This window comes from Cervus elaphus, chromosome 22 (assembly GCF_910594005.1).
Source record: "Cervus elaphus chromosome 22, mCerEla1.1, whole genome shotgun sequence".
Taxonomy (NCBI): domain Eukaryota; kingdom Metazoa; phylum Chordata; class Mammalia; order Artiodactyla; family Cervidae; genus Cervus; species Cervus elaphus.
This window is the reverse complement of record NC_057836.1, coordinates 20052260-20071960: the sequence shown is the minus strand read 5'-3', so window position 1 is coordinate 20071960 and position 19701 is coordinate 20052260. Positions and strand designations below refer to the sequence as shown.

The 19701-nt window shown below is 40.1% G+C and overlaps 2 protein-coding genes across 3 annotated transcripts in view; one reads left to right on the top strand and one right to left on the bottom strand.

Moving 5' to 3' along the window:
• Nucleotides 1-11508, bottom strand: part of TMEM52B (transmembrane protein 52B) — a 23037-nt gene extending 11529 nt beyond the window's left edge. The window contains exon 1 of the mRNA XM_043882446.1: nucleotides 11402-11508. The gene's annotated coding sequence lies outside the window, so the exon portion shown is untranslated. The remainder of the gene's footprint in view (nucleotides 1-11401) is intronic.
• Nucleotides 9477-19701, top strand: OLR1 (oxidized low density lipoprotein receptor 1). Of its 2 annotated transcripts, none has more exons than XM_043882444.1 (6): nucleotides 9477-9574; nucleotides 11446-11547; nucleotides 13048-13293; nucleotides 17900-18039; nucleotides 18360-18475; nucleotides 19045-19701. In XM_043882444.1, the coding sequence occupies exons 1-6, from the start codon at nucleotides 9520-9522 to the stop codon at nucleotides 19187-19189; spliced, it is 804 nt and encodes a 267-aa protein (XP_043738379.1). In that variant the 5' UTR covers nucleotides 9477-9519; the 3' UTR covers nucleotides 19190-19701. The 2 variants fall into 2 exon arrangements, with proteins under 2 accessions (XP_043738379.1, XP_043738378.1); XM_043882443.1 differs by having other exon boundaries at nucleotides 9482-9589.

The following is a 19701-nucleotide window of genomic DNA, read 5'->3' as shown; positions in this document are numbered from 1 at the left end:
AGCTCTTTGCATCAGGTGGCCAAAGTATTGGAGCTTCAGCTCCAGCATCAGTCCTTCTAGTGAATATGCAGGGTTGATTTCCTTTTGTATTGACTGGTTTGATCTCCTTGAAGTCCAAGGGACTCTCAAGATTCTTTTCCAGGACCAAAATTCGAAAGCATCAGTTTACTTGAGGCACTTACGGTGGCTCAGATGGTAAAGAATCTGCCTGCAATGCAGGAGACATGGAATCAATCTCTGGATTGGGAAGATCTCCTGGAGAAGGGAATGGCTACCCACTCTAGTATTCTTGCATGAGGAATCCCATGGACAGAGGAGCCTGGTGGGCTACAGTCCATGGGTTTGCAAAGAGTTGGACATGACTGAGCGACTAACACTAACTTTTATACACTTAGAGAGATTAAATATGTTAATGTGTATGAAATGCATATACCATGAATGTAGTGAAAATCGCTCAGTCATGTCTGACTCTTTGCGACCCCATGGACCCTATCCGCCAGGCTACATATACTAACCCCGATATGAAAAAAATATTTTGTGAGTGTTAACCAAGATTATTTTGATTTTCACTCAGTTTTAACAGTGACTTTTACCCTCAATAGACTGGATAACATGTCCTCCTGCTTCATGTATTGTCACCATGACCTTGTTTTAGCTTTCCTAGGATTCCTGTTCTTGAATATTTCCCCTTGCTACCCTGGCCCTCTTCTCTCCCAATCATGCCAGCCGTCACCTGCGTGAACAGGTTTTCCTATTAACATGACATTTTTCACCCCCATTGCACTTTCCTGCCTTGTGATTGCCATCATCTCTTTGCCCTCCAGCTTCCTAACAAGTTAGAACAAATGGAATTCTGTTAATGACCTTCTAGTTATTTTTCTTAGAATTACTGCTGCCACTTCCCCTCCCCCACCCCTCCCACCACTGGGTTAGAACTCCTTGTTTATTCAAATGGAAGTGATTATGCCTTGTGGCAGTTTTAACTCTGAGTTCAGTCTCTATCAAAGCATCCATGTAGGGACTGATGAGAGAGGAGAGAGAATGCAAGTGAGAAGATTGAAGACAGCCTGCATTGGAAGGGCAGGTGGCTGAGCCAGAAGGGAATGATCTCATTACAACCCTACACAATTCTGAGGTTCCATTATGCTCGTGAATCATTAGCTTGTACCCAGGTTGTTAAGGACGTGATGTGGAACCAATGGAGGGGACTGTGCACAGGTCTTTTCACCTAGGCTTCAGGGAATTGTTATACAATACCTGTAATAAGTGGGGCTAAGGAATTTCTTATGTCTGCTTCCTTGATTATTCTCCTTTGGAGCTTGCCTAGGTCAGGTCAGTGTTGTTGCTGTTGTCTAGTCACTAAGTTGCAAACCCATGGACTGCATGTAGCCCGCCAGGTTCTTCTGTCCATGTGATTTCCCAGGCAAGAATACTTGATCGGGTTGCCATTTCCTCCTGCAGGGGATCTTTCCCACACAGCGACTGAACCCTCATCTCCTGCATTGGCAGGCGGATTCTTTACTGCTGAGCATTCAGCGAAACAGAAGCTAGGACTTTTACTGCTCTGAGGCATCTAGGGTGACCTATAAAGAGTTGAACAGTGGATCTTCAAAAATAGATACTATAACAGGAGAAACCAGTTCTATCTTACAACTACTGGAAGCTCCACCAGGAAGACAAAATATAGCGTGTCTATTTTACAAACCAATATTGCAGTTTAAGTATTGAGTGGCAACTTTAGAGGCACTGAAAGTCAGTGATAGGACTAGACTCAAAGAAGTTTAACAAAATAGGAGGATTAAGATTATCATAGAATTACTGGTTTTATATGCCATGTAACACATTACTACAAATTATGTAAGCAGCAATGTAAAATGATATACATTTATTATCTCACAAGATCTGTGGCTCAGAAATATGGGCACAGTTTAGTTAGAACCTCTCCTTAGGGTTTCATGAGGCTGTGCTCAAGGTGCTGGGCTGGCGTGCATTCTCACTGAAAGGCTTAACCGGGAAAGGATTCATTTCTAAGCTCCCCTAGGCAGAATTCATGCACATTTGTTTCTTGAGATAGGCATAGTACCTTATGTAACTGCATATACATGATCACATACATTACATCACTTTTACTTCATCCCAAACCATAAATTCCACCCACATTTAAGAGGAAGAGATTGCACAGGAATAGTGAGAACCACTTACAGTCTATCAAGTCTGTCCAGCTATCTGCCACATAAAGATTGTAGAAATTATCCCCAAGGATCTTTCCAAAACAGAAAAAGACAAAAACTCCTCAGTGAGTCAATGGATAAACAGATGTGACATACTTATGCAGTGGAATATTATTCAGCCTTAAAAAGGAAGGAAATTCTGACAGTTGCTGCAATGTTACTGGTGCTGTGTCCATGCTCTAGTCATGTCTGACTCTAACTGCATGGACTGTAACTTGCCAGGTTCCTCTGACCATGGGATCCTCCAGGCAAGAATATTGGAGTGGGTTGCCATTTCCTTCTCCAGGAGATCTTCCTGACTCAGGGATTGAACCCACATCTTTTGCACTGCAGGCGAGTTCTTTACCACTAAGTCACTTGAAAAGCCCATATACTAAAACATTGGATGGATCTTAAAGACATTATGCTAAGTGAAATAAGACAGATATAAAAGGACAAATATAAACTTCTACTTGTATGAGGTTCCTAGAGTAGTCAGATTCATAAAGGCAAAAAATAGGATGGTGGTTTCAGGAACTGGGAGGAAGAAGAAATGGGGTGTTGTATGAGTCAGAGTTCCCCAGGGAAATGAAACCAATAGAATTTCTATATATACCTAAAGAGATTTATTATAAGAAATTGACTCATTCAATTATAGAGGCTGACAAGTCTATATCTGTAGTGTGAGCTGGCAGGGTCCAGACCTAGGATAGTCAGTGATGCAGTTCCTGTCCAAGTCCAAAGAATATCTCTTGGAGAATTTTTTTTTTTTCCTTTTTTGGAGAAAGGCTAGTCCTTTGTTCTATTAAAGCTTTCAATTGATTGGATGAAACCCACTCACATGGAGAGAAATCTGCTTTACTCTACTGACTGAAATGGTAAGTAGTAAGTGTTAGCTGCTTAGTCGTGTCTGACTTGTTGCTACCCCAGCAGACTTCTCTGTCCATGGGATTTTCCAGGCAAGAATATTGGTGTGGGTTGCGCGCCCTTCTCCAGGAGATCTTCCCAACCCAGGGATCAAACCAGGGTTTCCTGCATGGCAGGCAGATTTTTTAACATCTGAGCCACCAGGGAAGCCCATATTGAAATGGTAATTGAAATGGTTCAGTTCAGTTCAGTTCAGTGGCTCAGTCGTGTCTGACTCTTTGCGACCCCATGAATCACAGCACTCCAGGCCTCCCTGTCCATCACAAACTCCCGTAGTTTACTCAAACTCATGCCCATCAAGTCGGTGATGCCATCCACTGTGACCCACTCATGTTCACGCATAAAACCAACCATCACAGGAGTTATTGTTTAAAGGATACAGTTTTAGTTAGAGAAGATGAGAATGTTCTAGAGATGGATAGTGTGGAAGGTTAAGCAGCAATGTGAATGTGTTTAATGCCATGAAACTGTACACCTAAAAATGGTTAAAATGGTAAAAATGTTATATTACATAACATTTATCACAATAAAGAAAAAAAGAAGAACCCACTTATTTCTAATGGGCTTGAATAGGAGAAGGCAAAACATGGCCCTCAACATGGCCGTGTTGAGGAACTAGATCACGCGGAAGACGGTGACTGATCTAGTTTCTCACACTGTCCACATGATGGCATCTCCATGTGAGCTCTGTGTCCTTTCTTCAACAGACATCAAGAAAAACTTTGAAGGACTTCTTTGGCAGTCCTGTGGTTAAGACTCTAGGCACCTGTTTGGGGACACTGAGATCCTGCAAGGGGTAGAATGTGACCAAAAATAAAAGCAAATGAAAAGAAAAGGTTTGAGAGTGAATGCAGGTATCCTCTACCACACAACATGTTTAAAGTCTTCTGTGAAATTGATATTCTCTGTCTTGGTGATCTGAAAACTCTCTCACTGAATCCTTTGAGAGACTTTCATACTGCATTAAGAGAAGGCGATGGCACCCCACTCCAGTACTCTTGCCTGGAAAAATCACATGGACAGGGGCCTGGTAGGCTGCAGTCCATGGGGTCGCTAAGAGTCGGACGTGACTGAACGACTTCACTTTCACTTTTCACTTTCATGCATTGGAGAAGGAAATGGAGACCCATGCCAGTGTTCTTGCCTGGAGAATTGCAGGGATGGAGGAGCCTGGTGGGCTGCCATCTCTGGGGTCGCACAGAGTCAGACACGACTGAAGCGACTTAGCAGCAGCAGCATACTGCATGTATAATACCACTCAGAAGAAACCACCTATGTCTTTTATGATTTGATACAAATGGAAGAACAGTGAACTGAATTTTTGTGTAGCATCAGACAGAAAAGAGATAGTCAGTAAACCACTTAATAAGGTTGCAGGGTGGGGGGACAGCTTTAGTTCTACTTTATCAAAATAATAGAATTGAGATAGATATTCCATAAATGTCTTTGTAGTTTAAAAATCTAGTTCATGCTGGTGATGTCTTCATAGTTAAGAACCTCATGTGCTAACTGTTAACTGTTTGTAGAATATAACACAATTTACATGGTATGCCTGGTGTAGAAAAGAATGAGGTTTCCTTAACAGAAGGCAATCAATCCTTACTTTTCAAGAGTTTATAGTTTAAGTGGAGAGTTGGAATAACAGTAATGGGATTGAAAATCAACACAGTGCATGTTAGAACTGGACATGGAACAACAGACTGGTTCCAAATTGGGAAGGGTGTACGTCATCCTGCTTATTTTAACTTATATGCAGAGTACATCATGAGACACGCTGGACTAGATGAAGCACAATCTGGAATCAAGATTGCCAGGAGAAATATCAATAACCTCAGATAGGCAGATGACACCACCTTTATGGCAGAAAGTGAAGAAGAACTAAAGAGTCTCTTGATGAAAGTGAAAGAGGAGAGTCAAAAGTTGGCTTAAAACTTTAGCATTTAGAAAACTAAGATCATGGCATCTGGTCCCATCACTTCATGGCAAATAGATGGGGAAACACTGACACTATATTTTGGGGGGCTCCAAAATCATTGCAGATGGTGAGTGCAGCCATGAAACTAAAAGATGCTTGCTCCTTGGAAGAAAAGTTAAGACTAACCTAGACAGCATATTGAAAGCAGAGACATTACTTTGCCAACAAAAGTCCATGTAGTCAAAGCTATGGTTTTTCCAGTAGTCATGTATGGATGTCAGAGTTGGCCTATAAAGAAAGCTGAGTGCCGAAGAATTGATGCTTCTTAACTTCGGTGTTGGAGAAGACTCTTGAGAGTCCCTTGGACTGCAAGGAGATCCAACCAGTCCATCCTGAAGGAGATCAGTCCTGAATATTCATTGGAAGGATGGATGTTGAAGTTGAAACTCCAATACTTTGGCCACCTGATGTGAAGAACTGACTCACTGGAGAAGACCCTGATGCTGGGAAAGACTGAAGGCAGGAGGAGAAGGGGATGACAGAGGATGAGATGGTTGGATGGCGTCACCGACTCAGTGGACATGAGTTTGAGTAAACTCCAGGAGTTGGCGATGGACAGGAAGGCCCGGCATGCTGCAGTTCATGGGATCACAAAGAGTCGGACATGACTGAGCAACTGAACTGAACTGAACTGACAGTGCATGTTAGAGTATATAAAATGAAGGTGGAAAAAGAAATTGATGATGACAATCCAACCTCTAAATGTTAAGTTGAGAGGATTTATTAAAAGGAAAAAGGAATTGTTTTTGAAGTAAGTACAGAATGTGTAGAGCTCGGCACCAAGTCCCAGACTGCTTAGGGAGATTTCTGTGAGTGTTGACCCAAAGGACAATGGATGATTATGCTTTTCTGGGTCTCATAAGTGAAGTGTGGAGGTGACTTTGAGAACTGTGAGAGATCTAACTCAATCTTAGGTCTTCTGTAGTTCTTTCTGGTCGTGTGTGTATCTTTGGGTATTTTAACTATGTACTCACATGCATCCTTCTGATACACTTCTTCCCAGCACAACCTGTAAAGGCTAGGGGGATGTGATATGCTCATAAGAAACATGTGCCATGTCCCTTTCCTCAACAAAGTTACCTATATGTCTCATCTTCTACTGTATGTGTGCTCAGTCGTGTCTGACTCTTAGGGACCCTATGGATGGTAGCTTGCTGGGTTCCTCTGTCCATGGGATATTCCCAGCAAGAATACTGGAGTGGGTTGCCATTTCCTCCTCCAGGGGATCTTCCCAGCCCAGGGATCGAACCCATATCTCCTTTGTCTCCTGCATTACAGGCAGATTCTTTACTGCTGAACCATGGGGGAAGCCCATAATGGCTCATTTTAATCCACTAGAATATTGATGGCCTCCAAAATAGCTGTCACTGTGAGAAGTGAAAAGGTTTCCACTTCATTGTGGTGTCATTTCAGTATTTATTAATCATCATTAAAATAATTTTCTGAGATTCTATTTATGTGAACAATCACTGGGGCAAATGCAGTAATGTATTTAATCTTGCTTCCCGGGCATTCACAGTCAAAGGAGGTGAAATGGGTCTTTAGTTAAAAGGAAAGTAACACTGATTTGTTACAAGCTGATTGGAGGAGGACAAATTGGTTACATGCTGAGGGTTCCTTTGTGAACTGTCTCACAGAGTAGTGCTTTAAGTGGTAGACAAACTATTTTCAATTTGGTCTCAGGTACCCTGTACAGAAAAAGGGAGGGCAAGAAATTTAGGGACAGAAATGAAATCCTAATTAAACTATCATATTGGTGAGTTTTCCTAATGGTTTCCTAGATATTTTGTTTACTTTTTTACTTTTCTCCAATCTTCTTTTATGTAGTCCCTTCTTTTTAAAAAAATATTTGTTTATTTGGCTACACCAAGTCTTAGTTGCAGCATGAGAACTCTTAGTTGCAGCATGTGGGATCTAGTTCCCTGACCAGGGATTGAACCCAGGGCCCCTGCCTTAGGAGCATGGAGTCTTAGCCACTGGACCACCAGGGAAGCCCTGCTATTTAGTCCCTTCTTTATTTATATATTTTTTTTTCTGGTGTCATTTAAAGCATATATCAGCTATCCCACCACTTTTGCCCATAAATAATTAAAGAAATATTTCTCATAGATAAGGTTTTTTTTTTTTTTTTTTTTTTTTTTTTTAAAGCATGGATAGCTGCAAGGAGACATTTCTGGTTAGGAAGTTTTCAGGGGTGGAGGGGGGATAGGTGAGAATTTTATCACCTGAATAAATGGCAACCCACTCTAGTACTCTTGCCTGGAAAATCCCATGGACAGAGGAGCCTGGTAGGCTACAGTCCATGGGGTCGCGAAGAGTTGCGCACAACTGAGCAACTTCACTTTCACTTTTCACTCTCATGCACTGGAGAATGCATTCGTTCCTGGAGAATCCCAGGGACAGAGGAGTCTTGTGCGCTGCTGTCTATGGGGTCGCACAGGGTTGGACACGACTGAAGTGACTTAGCAGCAGCAGTAGCACATATAGTATCTTTGTTGAGATCCCATAGAAATCATTGCGACTTAAGGCAAACACATATAAAATGTATTCTTTGATGAAAAATTCAACTGTGTTGAGTGTAAACCTGCACACAGGTCAGAAAGCAACAGTTAGAACTGGACATGGAACAACAGACTGGTTCCAAATAGGTAAAGGAGTACATCAAGGCTGTATATTGTCACCCTGCTTATTTAACTTATATGCAGAGCACATCATGAGAAACGCTGGGCTGGAGGAAGCACAAGCTGGAATCCAGATTGCCTGGAGAAATATCAATAACCTCAGATGTGCAGATGACACCACCCTTATGGCAGAAAGTGAAGAAGAACTAAAGAGCCTCTTGATGAAAGTGAAAGCAGAGAGTGAAAAAGTTGGCTTAAAGCTCAACATTCAGAAAACTAAGATCATGGCATCTGGTCCCATCACTTCAAGGCAAATAGATGGGGAAACAGTGGAAACAGTGGCTGACTTTATTTTTTTTTTACTCCCAAATCACTGCAGATGGTGACTGCAGCCATGAACTTGAAAGACGCTTACTCCTTGGAAGGAAGGCTATGACCAACTTAGCATATTAAAAAGCAGAGACATTACTTTGTCAACAAAAGGTCCGTCTAGTCAAGGCTATGGTTTTTCCAGTGGTCATGCATGAATGTGAGAGTTGGACTATAAGGAAAGCTGAGTGCCGAAGAATTGATGCTTTTGAACATCATCAAAAGTGTTGGAGAAGACTCTTGAGAGTCCCTTGGACTGCAAGGAGGTCCAACCAGTCCATCTTAAAGGAGATCAGTCCTAAGTGTTCATTGGAAGAACTGATGTTGAAGCTGAAACTCCAATACTTTGGCTACCTGATGCGAAGAGCTGGCTTATTTGAAAAGACCCTGATGCTGGGAAAGATTGAAGGCAGGAGAAGGGGACAATAGAGGATGAGATAGTTGGATGGCATCACTGACTCAATAGACATGGGTTTGGGTGGACTCCAGGACTTAGTGATGGACAGGGAGGTCTGGTGTGCTGCGGTTCATGGGGTCGCAAAGAGTCAGACATGACTGAGCAACTGAACTGAACTGAGTGTTACTATTGCTAATAATAATAACTATCATTTATTGAGTTTTTACTGTGTTTGAAGTACAAAGCACTTTCACTCAGTATCTAATTTGGATCCCTACAGCAACTTTATCTACATTATCAAGTAGACATTGTAGTGTCCCAATTTATAGTTAAAGACATTCCCCTAGGTTATAGACCAAGGTAATAGTAAAGGAAAAAAAACACAAACTAGCTCCATCTGCTGCATATTTCTCTATACTGCCACTGTATGAAATAGTATTCCTAACTAAGTTCTAAAATTACCAAGGTTGTCATGGCTAGAGAGATGAGTCATATGTGATTAACTGCCAAATTCCTAAGCCTATTGCTGACAAAAAAAATTATCAAAATTAAAAAGGAAAATGTGAGACTTATGAAAGACCCTAGTGTAGAGATAGTCTGGTATAGTGAAATAAACATTCATGGATATTGGAATAAAAATCTTGTATAAATGCACACTCTTCCACAAATTTTTTGGGACTTACCCTTTTAAATTTCAGTTTTCTTATCTGAAGCATGGGTAAAAATCTACTCCTCTAATGCTCATGGAAAATATAATTTTCCCTTTCATAAATTACTTGGTGAAATATCCTGAAACACTATCAGATTCACCACTTTCCCCTCCTGCAATAGACATATCTCAAGAATTTGCGTCAGCCAACTTCCCAATATGAAGCAAAGCCTCTCCTTCCTCCTACCAATGATTGAGTCATTCCACCAGATATCAGTAGCTATTTAAACACTCCAGCAGGAACTCACAAACTTTCACTTCATAGAAGTCCTCAACAGCTTCACTCTCTCATTCTTGGAATACATTTGAAAATGACTGTTGATGACCACAACAGCATGAAAGATCAACTTGATCAGAAGCCAAATGGTGAGACAGCAAAAGGTACTAGGGCTGGGTAAATGAAGACAAGGACAGAGTTAATTTAGACATGTAAACTAACTGAATATAGGAGTAGAAAACTACAATGCCTGAGTGTGGAAATATATTAGAGTTAATAACATTTACTTAAAAGGAAAACGAGTCAGATATGATGATTAAAGAAGATGATGATAAGCTAACTTTGTATGAATGATGATGTAGTAGAAGGTGATGATAACCAACTCTTATTGATCATTTGCTATAGGCTAGTTTCTATGATATTCACTTTATATGCATTAAAGCTTTACACCTTGAGGTTGGGACTACTATCATCTCCCTTTTACAGAGGACTAACTAGTAATCAGGAGGATTAACTAAATTACCCAGTTTTATGTGGCTATTAAGTGGTAGAGTTAAGACTGAGCTATAATATGGGAGGAATATTGACCAGAGGGAAATGTCGATTGAAAGATTTACCCAGATATTTTCTCCTAATGCTAGGATTGGGCAATTACTTGCAAGACACATAATTATCTTCAACTTCCTTTCTGCCAACTTGCCAGACATATTCTAGGAGCTTAATCACTCTTGAATCAGTGAATGAACCATATTCCTTCCTGTCAAAACTTCTATTTTGTTTGGCTCATCTGTAGAGTGCTTTTGACACTTGAGAACTCAGTGAAAGTAGTAATATTTGATCATTGATTGATTTGAATCATTATACATTCACACTGGAGCTTTTGTGATGTGATGGTCCAAGCCATGTAGCTACTCGAAATTGGATTAAGGATCTCTGTTTGGATCTTAACATCTGTGTGATCTTAGGCAACTCACTGAGTTGTCAGTTTCCTTATTTGCATATAGAGGGTTAACGTTTTCAGTCCTTTATTTGTTTATCTTACAAGGTGAGGAATCTAAATCCTTTATTTGAAATGTTTTCCTTCTGAACGGTAGTATCTGTGCTTTTTTGGTGATAGACTTCATAATAAGATATTCATACACTTGTGAGCTACATGGTTTGCTTTTATAATAATGGGGAATTTTTTTCTCATAACAAGAGTGGTATAGCTGGTGTGAGTGTAGGACGTGATAGTAATATGAATCGAATGAATATAGAGATTTAGTTTATATTTTTTCTTTAGTCAATAACCCCAGGTCCAAGATGTATTTATTTTTAATGAAATAAAAACTAAATAGCATAAAATTATATGTTAGTTTTTTGAGACTTTTTCAGTTGGTTAGCTGACTAAAGACTTTACTTGCTTGATGTCTAATATTCATTTGTTATATGTTACTTATATCTGTGTGTATGTGTGTGTGGGGTGTGGGTGTGTGTGCACACATATGCACGCATACACATGGTCTATACTGAAAACATCAGGCTCTCTGCCTTGTGGAGGAAGTAAATCCAACCAAGCTGGACTGAGAGTTTCTTAAGGTATTGTGGAGAGACTAGACAAAGTATATGCTTTAGAATCAGATACTTGGAGAATTCCCAGGTGATCCAGTGGTTAGGATTCCATGCTTCCAATATCATGGGCATGACTTTGGTCCCTGGGCAGGGAAATTTAGAGTGGCAAGGCCAAAAAGAAAAAAGAAAAAGAAAATTGAACTTAACTAGAATCAGATTCTTGGAGTCAAATATCTGATAGAATCCCAGCTCCTAAATTTCATCAGTTGTGTGACCATGGGTAAATTACTTAAAGTTTTTAATTGCCCATATTTTTTGCCTGTAAATGTGGATAGTGAATTATTTGCAGTCATTGGAAAGACTAGAAGTAAGTAGTGCGAAGTGCCAGGTACAGGCTGGATCCAAAGAATTGTTTGACCACTTACCTCCATCATTTTTGTCTTTGTGAATCTCTCCTTTGTCACTCTAGGTCTTCGTTTTGCTTCCTCTTGGAAGTGGTACCCCGCTGTTGTGACTCTAGGGGTCCTTTGTCTGGGACTACTGGTGACCGTGATATTGTTGATACAGCAACGTAAGTGCTGAAGCAGGGAAAGAAGGGACCAAAAAAAAAAAAAAAAAATGAGGGCTTTTAAACACCGTTTATTAGTTGGTTTCATAGTAACTATAAACCGCCTTGATTTAGATACATTTAAGGCAGACCATTTTTAGGAGTGAATGGGAAGATGAATGAGTTCGTTGTCTTCTTTCCTCAAATAGATTGAGGCGTGGGATGAAGATTACAGATATTAGGTTTTTGTTTGATTTTGTTTCCAGAACTTCATAATTAGAGTCCATTTAAACCCCAGAATAATGAGGAAGGAAATAATTTGAAGTTACTAACCCATAAGATCACCAAAGGGACCCATAAAAAGACACTTCATTTAGTTCACACTGAGTTTTAATACAAATGATTAAATACCAGTTTTAAGTTAACTCAGAAACACAGTCTTCATAAATAGAATATTTAAAATAGGACAGTCTTCGGATTTACAATATGGCCATTTAGGAAAGAGGGGATGTCAAAAGGAAAAGAAATGAAGGGGTGAAAGTGACCAAGAAGGGGAAAAAACGGTGATGATCATACATCTAACCCATCTATGTATTTAGGTTATAGTTTTGAGCTATTTTGGCTCTCTAGAATCTAAGTTACGAAGGCCTTTGAAGTGCTAATTTGTTCCTCAATTGGTGTTTAAGGTCACAAACCACTTATTTTTTCAATCTATGAACAGTTTGAACCTGTAAATCCTTTCCTAACGATGTGGGAGAAGAGCCCTTGACTCAGTGGTGGTCATTGGAAGAGTCTTCCTCTGAGATTCTGACCACTTTTTAACAGGGTCAAGTATGGTTTTCAAGCCAAAGGGTCTACTTTGTACTGAACCATCAAACTTATAGAACTGAGACATTGGACCCTTAACATTTGTAGCCTGCTTGATTTCACAACCTTCCTTTCATCTCCACCCTTCCTAAAAAAAAAAAAAAAAAAAAAACAGGCTAAAATTGAAAAATTGTTTTCATATTCTTGCGAAAGCAGCTTAAAATAATCCCATGGGAGAGTTTCTCAAAAACAGGGTGAATGTCACAGTTTTTATGTAAAATCAGGAAGTGTGGACGGGTGGAGAAAGGGCAATTAAGACACAGAATTAAGACACAGTAGAGTAAATCATTAATGACAAGTCCTACTAATAATCACTGAGTATGATTTGTGTCTGCCTATTTTAGATTACCTACATTTTACTTATGCCATTGATAAATGATTTAACCTGTGATTTCTTTTAACTTGTGTGTAACTCTCAGTAACAAGTAAAATCCTGTTTGTTTGTTTTTTAATCATAAGTATCTGAGACAGTTTCCAACATTATATATATATCTCAGAAATATCAAATAACTTCCAAATCCATAATCTGAGTAAAGTTGGGTGGCTTTGTTGTCAAAACAGATGGTTTGATTCTGTTCTTTGATTTCCTCAAAATCCAGTGGAGGAATTTTTTTTATTGGGAATTGGAATTGGAATCTCAATTTAGTTCTAATTTAGTATCCCAGGTGTCTGAGCTCCTAAAGCAACAGCAAGCAAACCTTACTCACCAGGAAGATATCCTGGAGGGACAGATTTTAGCCCAGCGCCAGTCAGAAAAATCTTCCCAGGAGTCACAGAAGGAACTCAAAGAAATGATAGAAACCCTTGCCCACAAGCTGGATGAGAAATCCAAGAAACTAATGGAACTTCATCGCCAGAATCTGAATCTTCAAGAAGTTCTGAAAGAAGCAGCAAACTATTCAGGTATGAAGGAGAGAGGGGATCAAGAGAAACAATAAAAGCTTATCTGTGAATCTTAACCTTTCTTTTGCAATGTCCCAAAGACAATATTGGTGTATGGATGTATGTATCATTTTTCATTCATCAGGTTCTACATTATAGGTCCTCTATTTTTGTCATCCTTGCTCTGGAAAGTGAAGTTGCTCAGTCGTGTCCGACTTTTTGTGATCTCATGGACTGTAGCCCACTAGGCTCCTCCGTCCATGGAATTTTCCAGGCAAGAGAACTGGAGTGGGTTGCCATTTCCTTCTCCAGGGGGTCTTCCAGACCCAGGAATCAAACTCAGGCCTCCTGCATTGCAAGCAGACGCTTTACCCTCTGAGCCACCAGGGAAGCCCCTATCCGATGTCATCCTCACTCTATCACATGTCAAATTCTTGAGATTATCTGATTCAGTCAACCACATTTTCTGGTGGATTTAAGCTTTCCTTCCTCACAAGAGCCTTCTCTTTCTTTTTAAGATTTTAGTTTTGAGATTTTCTGGCAGGATCCTCCCACTTCTTGGTACAGATTCTCATCTCTTTCCATTCCAATGTATCGTAATCACTGATTTCTTTTCCCAAGTGGTCTCCTTTGGCCTGGGAACTCCCACCTCTTCATTAGCTTTATTCTACGGGACTGTTTCTTAAAGTATACAACTACATCAACATAAGTTGAATCAATAGAGGTGAGCTGGCTTGAAAGTGTTAAGTAGATACTTCAAATCAGACAAAAATGTGAGGGACCCAGGAAGTCAGTGCATATGAGAAGAACTGAGTTGATCTCAGTCAATGAAGTGAACTCAGAATCAAGGAGGCAGGTAGAAATAGCAGCATCTGTAATAAGCAGAGGATAAAGTGAACTCTGATAATATTACAGAAGTGATCTGTACGTATTATTTAGTTTTTCAACAATGTGTAATTAAATCATGTGCTTTTAGTCATGTGCTTTTAGTCATGGGGAGCATTAGAAAGTGCGAAATGGAGTCACTTTCAGTAGTACCTTGCTTTCTTGGTGGGGTGCCTGAGAATCTTATTCTTGACATTAGCACCTAACTGCCACTAATAAACAGCTTCTTGCTTGTATAGCTCATGGTCTCAACCATGTAATTTTGTTGACTAAAGGTTACATAGTAACAGTTTACAGATACCCATGCATTTATTTTCTAGATCAAAAAGTTGAAAGCCAGGTAAGTTTAATGATAAGTAGGTTCATATAAACTTTTGCAGTTTACAAATATCTTCAGTATGTATGTGCTCAGTCATGCCTGACTCTTTGCAACCCCCCATAGGCTGTAACCCACCCGGGTCCTCTGTCCATGGATTTCTCCAGGCAAGAACACTGGAGTGGGTAGTCATTTCCTACTCCAGGAGATCTTCCCAACCCAGGAATTAAACCCACATTTGCAGGCGGATTCTTTACCACTGTGCTACCTGGGAGGCCCTCAGTATGTACAGGGTTATTTAAATTTCCAAAATAAGCAGAAATTTTTAGACAAGCTGATTTTTTTAAGCAAGTGTCAATTGTATATTGAATCTCTTTAAGGAAAGAACAGCTGAGGAAATAAAACCATCTCAAGGCTTAAAGGAAGGAACCTAATATATCAAGGACAGGGATGTTTATATAAGCAGACATAGCTACATACCAAAAACGGTTTATTCCACAGGTGGGGCCATAAACTAGTCTTGTTTTTATCAGTTGTATGGGATTAAAACTATGTCAGGGCTGTTCAGAATCATCTTCCAGAGGTGCCAAGTTTAGACAACTAATCAAAAATACTAGATGATATGTCTTCTGCTGGCAGACATGCCTTTCATCCAGCAGCGTTGAGAAGATTCTCAAAAGCAACAGTAAAATACTATGCAGAAAAATATGCCAGTTTTCTCAAGTTTGAGATAAGTTTTATCTTTCTTACTGACAAGTCTGTGATTCTCCATAAAAGTATGAAGAAGGCGAGATGCTGAGAAATTCTCATATGTAGTTTGCTTGAGGTCAGCCAGCTAGAAAGACGCAGTGCCTTCTAAGTAACAGATATTTTAGCACTGGAATTAGTGGTGGTTCTCAGCCTTTAGTGTACATAATTGTTACCCACGTAGCTTGTTAAAAGTGGCAAGTTCCAGATTTACCTAGAAACACTGTATCAACATGTCTTGATGGGCACCAAGAAGTATTTCCTCAATATATTCAAACTCAGGAGCTTGAGAAGTAATGTGATATAATGGGGGCTTCCCAGGTGGTTCACTGTGTAAATAATCCACCTGCAATGCAGGAGTAGCTGGAGCCGCAGTTTGATCCCTGGGTTGGTAGTGATAAGTGATAGTGAAGTCGCTCAGTCGTGTCCGACTCTTTGTGACCCCATGGACTGTAGCCCACCAGGCTCCTCCGTCCATGGGATTCTCCAGGCAAGAATACTGGAGTGGGTTGCCATTTCCTTCTCCAGGGGATCTTCCCAACCCCGGGATCAAACTCGGGTCTCCCGCATTGCAGGCAGACGCTTTAACCTCTGAGCCACCAGGGAAGCCCTCGATCCCTGGGTTGGGAAGATCCCTGGGTTGGGAAGATCCCCTGGAGGAGGGCATGGCAACCCACTCCAGTACTCTTGCCTGGAGAATCCCATGGACAGAGGAACCTGGTGGGTCGCAAAGCGTCAGACACTACTGAAGTGACTGAGCACACACGTGTGGGATATACTGATTAAACACACAGATGCTGGATTTAGACTGCCTAAGTCCAAATTCTCATTTTCTCTGTTTTTCAAACGAAGAAAATGAATGAACTTATACATACTGTTGTTATGAGGATTAAATGAGCCAATACATAAAAATTACTGCCAACCATTTCTGGCACCTAGCAGTTTTTTTGTGTTTGTTAAATAAAAAATAATTAAAGAAATACAGGTGGTTTGAATACACTATGAGATTCATCTTTTCCACTTTTTTATGACTTGGAAAACCTACATAGACTTTTCTTTTAGTTCAAGAAAACCAATATACTCTTTCCTTCAGCATAGTTATACAGGACTATGCAAATTGGGAAGAATCTTACATTCTTGGCTTTCAGCCTGGTGTTATGTACGTCCTCTTTCCTTCACTTTCTCCTTTCATAGTTCAGTGCCCTTCTATTTTGTCCTCTCTGATAAAACCTGTTCTTACAAAATTATCTGATGATTTTATGCCACAAAGTGAAATTGAAATGTTGCCTTTCTCAAGGATTTGAGTTTTATATTTTTGGTTACAGCGTAGAACAAAGGGCTTTGTTCCCTAGTAGAGAGGTTCCAAGTTTTAGTAACACACAGAAGAGATGGTGATGATGGTAATGAGGAAAGGAAGAAAGGGGAAGGGTGAGAGGGAGAAAGGGTGAGGGGAACTGAGAGGCAGAGGGAAAGGAGGAGAAGGAATCGGGGAGTGTTTAAATTATCTGTAAACACATAGACAGGTTTCCCTGGTGGCTCAGAGAGTAAAGAGCCTGCTTGCAATGCAGGAGACCTGGGTTCGATCCCTGGGTTGGGAAGTTTCCCTGGAGAAGGAAATGGCAGCCCACTCCAGTATTCTTGCTTAGGAAATCTGATGGACAGAGGAGCCTGGCAAACTACAGCCCATGGGGTCACAAACAGTCAGACATGGCTGAGTGACTAATACACACAGACACACAGACCCTGTCATGTTTCTGCCTGTCTCCTAAGCCCTGAGGTTTTTGGACTTCCTGGGAATTTTGCTGCTGAAAACTCTCTACCTACTGAAATCTTTTTGAAATGGAGATGCCCACTTTGCTTCCATATACTATTCTCCCTAAAGCAGCTCTGTCCAAAAGAAAATACAGGGTACACCACACATGCGACATTAAAGCTTCTATTATTCTATAAAATATTACAGAAAAAACTTGAACAAACTTTTTGGCTACCCCAATAGAAGCCACATGAAAAATGAAAAAGAAAGAGATGAAATTAATTTTAGTGACGTATTTTATTTCATCCAATACACTTGAAATGTTATTGCAACACTAATCAGTATAAATATTATTTATGTGATATTTTACATTCTTTTTTCATACTAAGTTTTCAAAATTAGGTGTATTTTATACATACTTCAAATCTCAATGCAGATGAGCCACTACTCAAGTACTCAAAAGCCGCATAGGGCTACCTATCCAGAAGTAAGAGTTATAGGATCTAAGCCTAAATTTGTTATTCAAAGAGCTGAAGCTTTAAAATATATAAGCACATCTTTTAGTAACAGAATAGCTATTAAATACTCATCCCCTAACTCATTTCCATAGTTCCAAACATAATTTTTAAAAAGTAGATCAGTTTCTAATATTACATCCCAGCTGAAGCCTTGCTTTTTAATAGCCTCGCTTTTTAATTTAGTTTTTTAAAATCAGAATGCATTTCTTTTTCTCCAAGAAAAAAAAAAAAAAGGAGAAATAAAGACTCTAGGCTATTTAGGGATGTGCAGAGTCTGGGTATAATTCTGATTAAGAAGAGATGGTATGCATGTGGGAGTCATGAGAGGTGAACTGAGTTAAGAATTATAGAAATATTAATATTTTTTCTCAGGCATAACTCACTGATTAGATATACTATATTTCCTAGGTCCTTGTCCCCAAGACTGGCTCTGGCATGAAGAAAACTGTTACCAATTTTCCTCTGGCCCTTTTAATTGGGAGAAAAGCCAGGAGAACTGCTTGTCTTTGGATGCCCACTTGCTGAAGATTAATAGCACAGATGAACTGGTGAGTGTTTAATGGATGTGTGGGATGTCTGTCAGGCTGGAATATTGGGTCACAGGTAAGTAGATCTGGTTTGGACCCTCAGTAGAGGAACGCTTGCTTAAGAATCAGAATACGTACCTGATTTCTAGCCTTGTGTGGCCACTGGATGTGTGCGTGACCTTGGATGGACAGGTTACTAAGTATTTCTAGGCTCCACTAGACATCGCTGTAAAGACATGGAGAGGATGTCAAAGTTCTCTTCCGGTTCTTTTGTTTTGTGAATCTAATCTAAAAAGTCCACATCCACCCATTCATCAACCCAGAATTGTTACTCCCCACAGGAATTCATCCAGCAAGTGATGGCCCATTCCAGTTTCCCCTTCTGGATGGGGCTGTCAATGAGGAAACCCAACTACTCGTGGCTTTGGGAAGATGGTACTCCTTTGAGACCCCACTTGTAAGTTTGTTGTTCTTTTTAAGTTTTGTTTATTTATTTATTTTTATTTTTGACTGCACTGGGTCTTTGCTGCTTTGTGTAGGCTTTTCCTAATAGCAGCGAGCATGGGCTGCTCCCCCGTGTGATGTGTGGGCTTCTCATTGCAGTGGCTTCTCTTGTTGCCAGACATGGGTTCTAGGGGGATGGGCTTCAGTAATTGTGGCACATGGGCTTAGTTGATCCAAGGCATATGGGATCTTTCCAGACCAGGGATCCAACCCTTGTCCCCTGCATTGGCAGGCAGATTCTTATCCACTGAACAACCAGGGAAGTCCGTAAGTTTCTTATTCTTCATTGAACCTACTATTGAAGTTACTGCTGCATTCCATGCAGTGTCCTCTTCTTGCTGGAAAGAAGCTTGGGGAATTTCTGAATCTCTCTCCAACTTTCTTACATAGGGTCTTGCCCATTTACCCATTCGGATCTTCTCTTACCTTTTCCTGCTCACATTTATTACTGACTTGAAGCTTTAAGACAAGGTGGCAGTAAATCTAATTTTTCTTTTTTTTTTTTTTTCTCCCTGCCTGCAGGTTTAGAATTCAGGGAGCTGTTTCCCATATGTATCCTTCAGGTACCTGTGCATATATTCAAAGAGGAACTGTTTTTGCTGAAAACTGCATTTTAACTGCATTCAGTATATGTCAAAAGAAGGCGAATCTATTGAGAGCACAGTGAATTTGAAGGATCTGGAGGAAAAGGAGGAGAAGACCTTTGAATTCTCTTCTGGAATTTAAGCTATACTTCGTCACTTAGGTGTAAACCATAAGAGCCCCAGGAACTGCCTTCTACTAGTTGAGTGCAAAACCCCTTAGCAGAGACTGGGCCCAGTTGCCTGACACCTTGATAGCAAAAGTTTTCATTCCCTCTGTATATTTTTCACTTAACTTGTTCCAAGTCCTCCCCTGCCAGACTTCAGAGAAGTCAGTTTTCCTGTTTCCACTGTTTCTAAGAACTTGTTGTCTAACTCAAGGTCACAGCATTTTTCTCATTTTGGTCCTATGCTTTCTTCTAGACATTGTAGAGTTTCAGATTTTACATGGAAATCTAGAACTTATTTTAGGTTAATTTTTAAGTGACATATGAATGTATGGAAGTTTTTTTTTTTTTTTGCTTGTGGGTATTCAAGTGTTTTTGCAACATTTGCTGAAAAGACTATTCTTCCTTCACTACATTGCCTTTGCACTTTT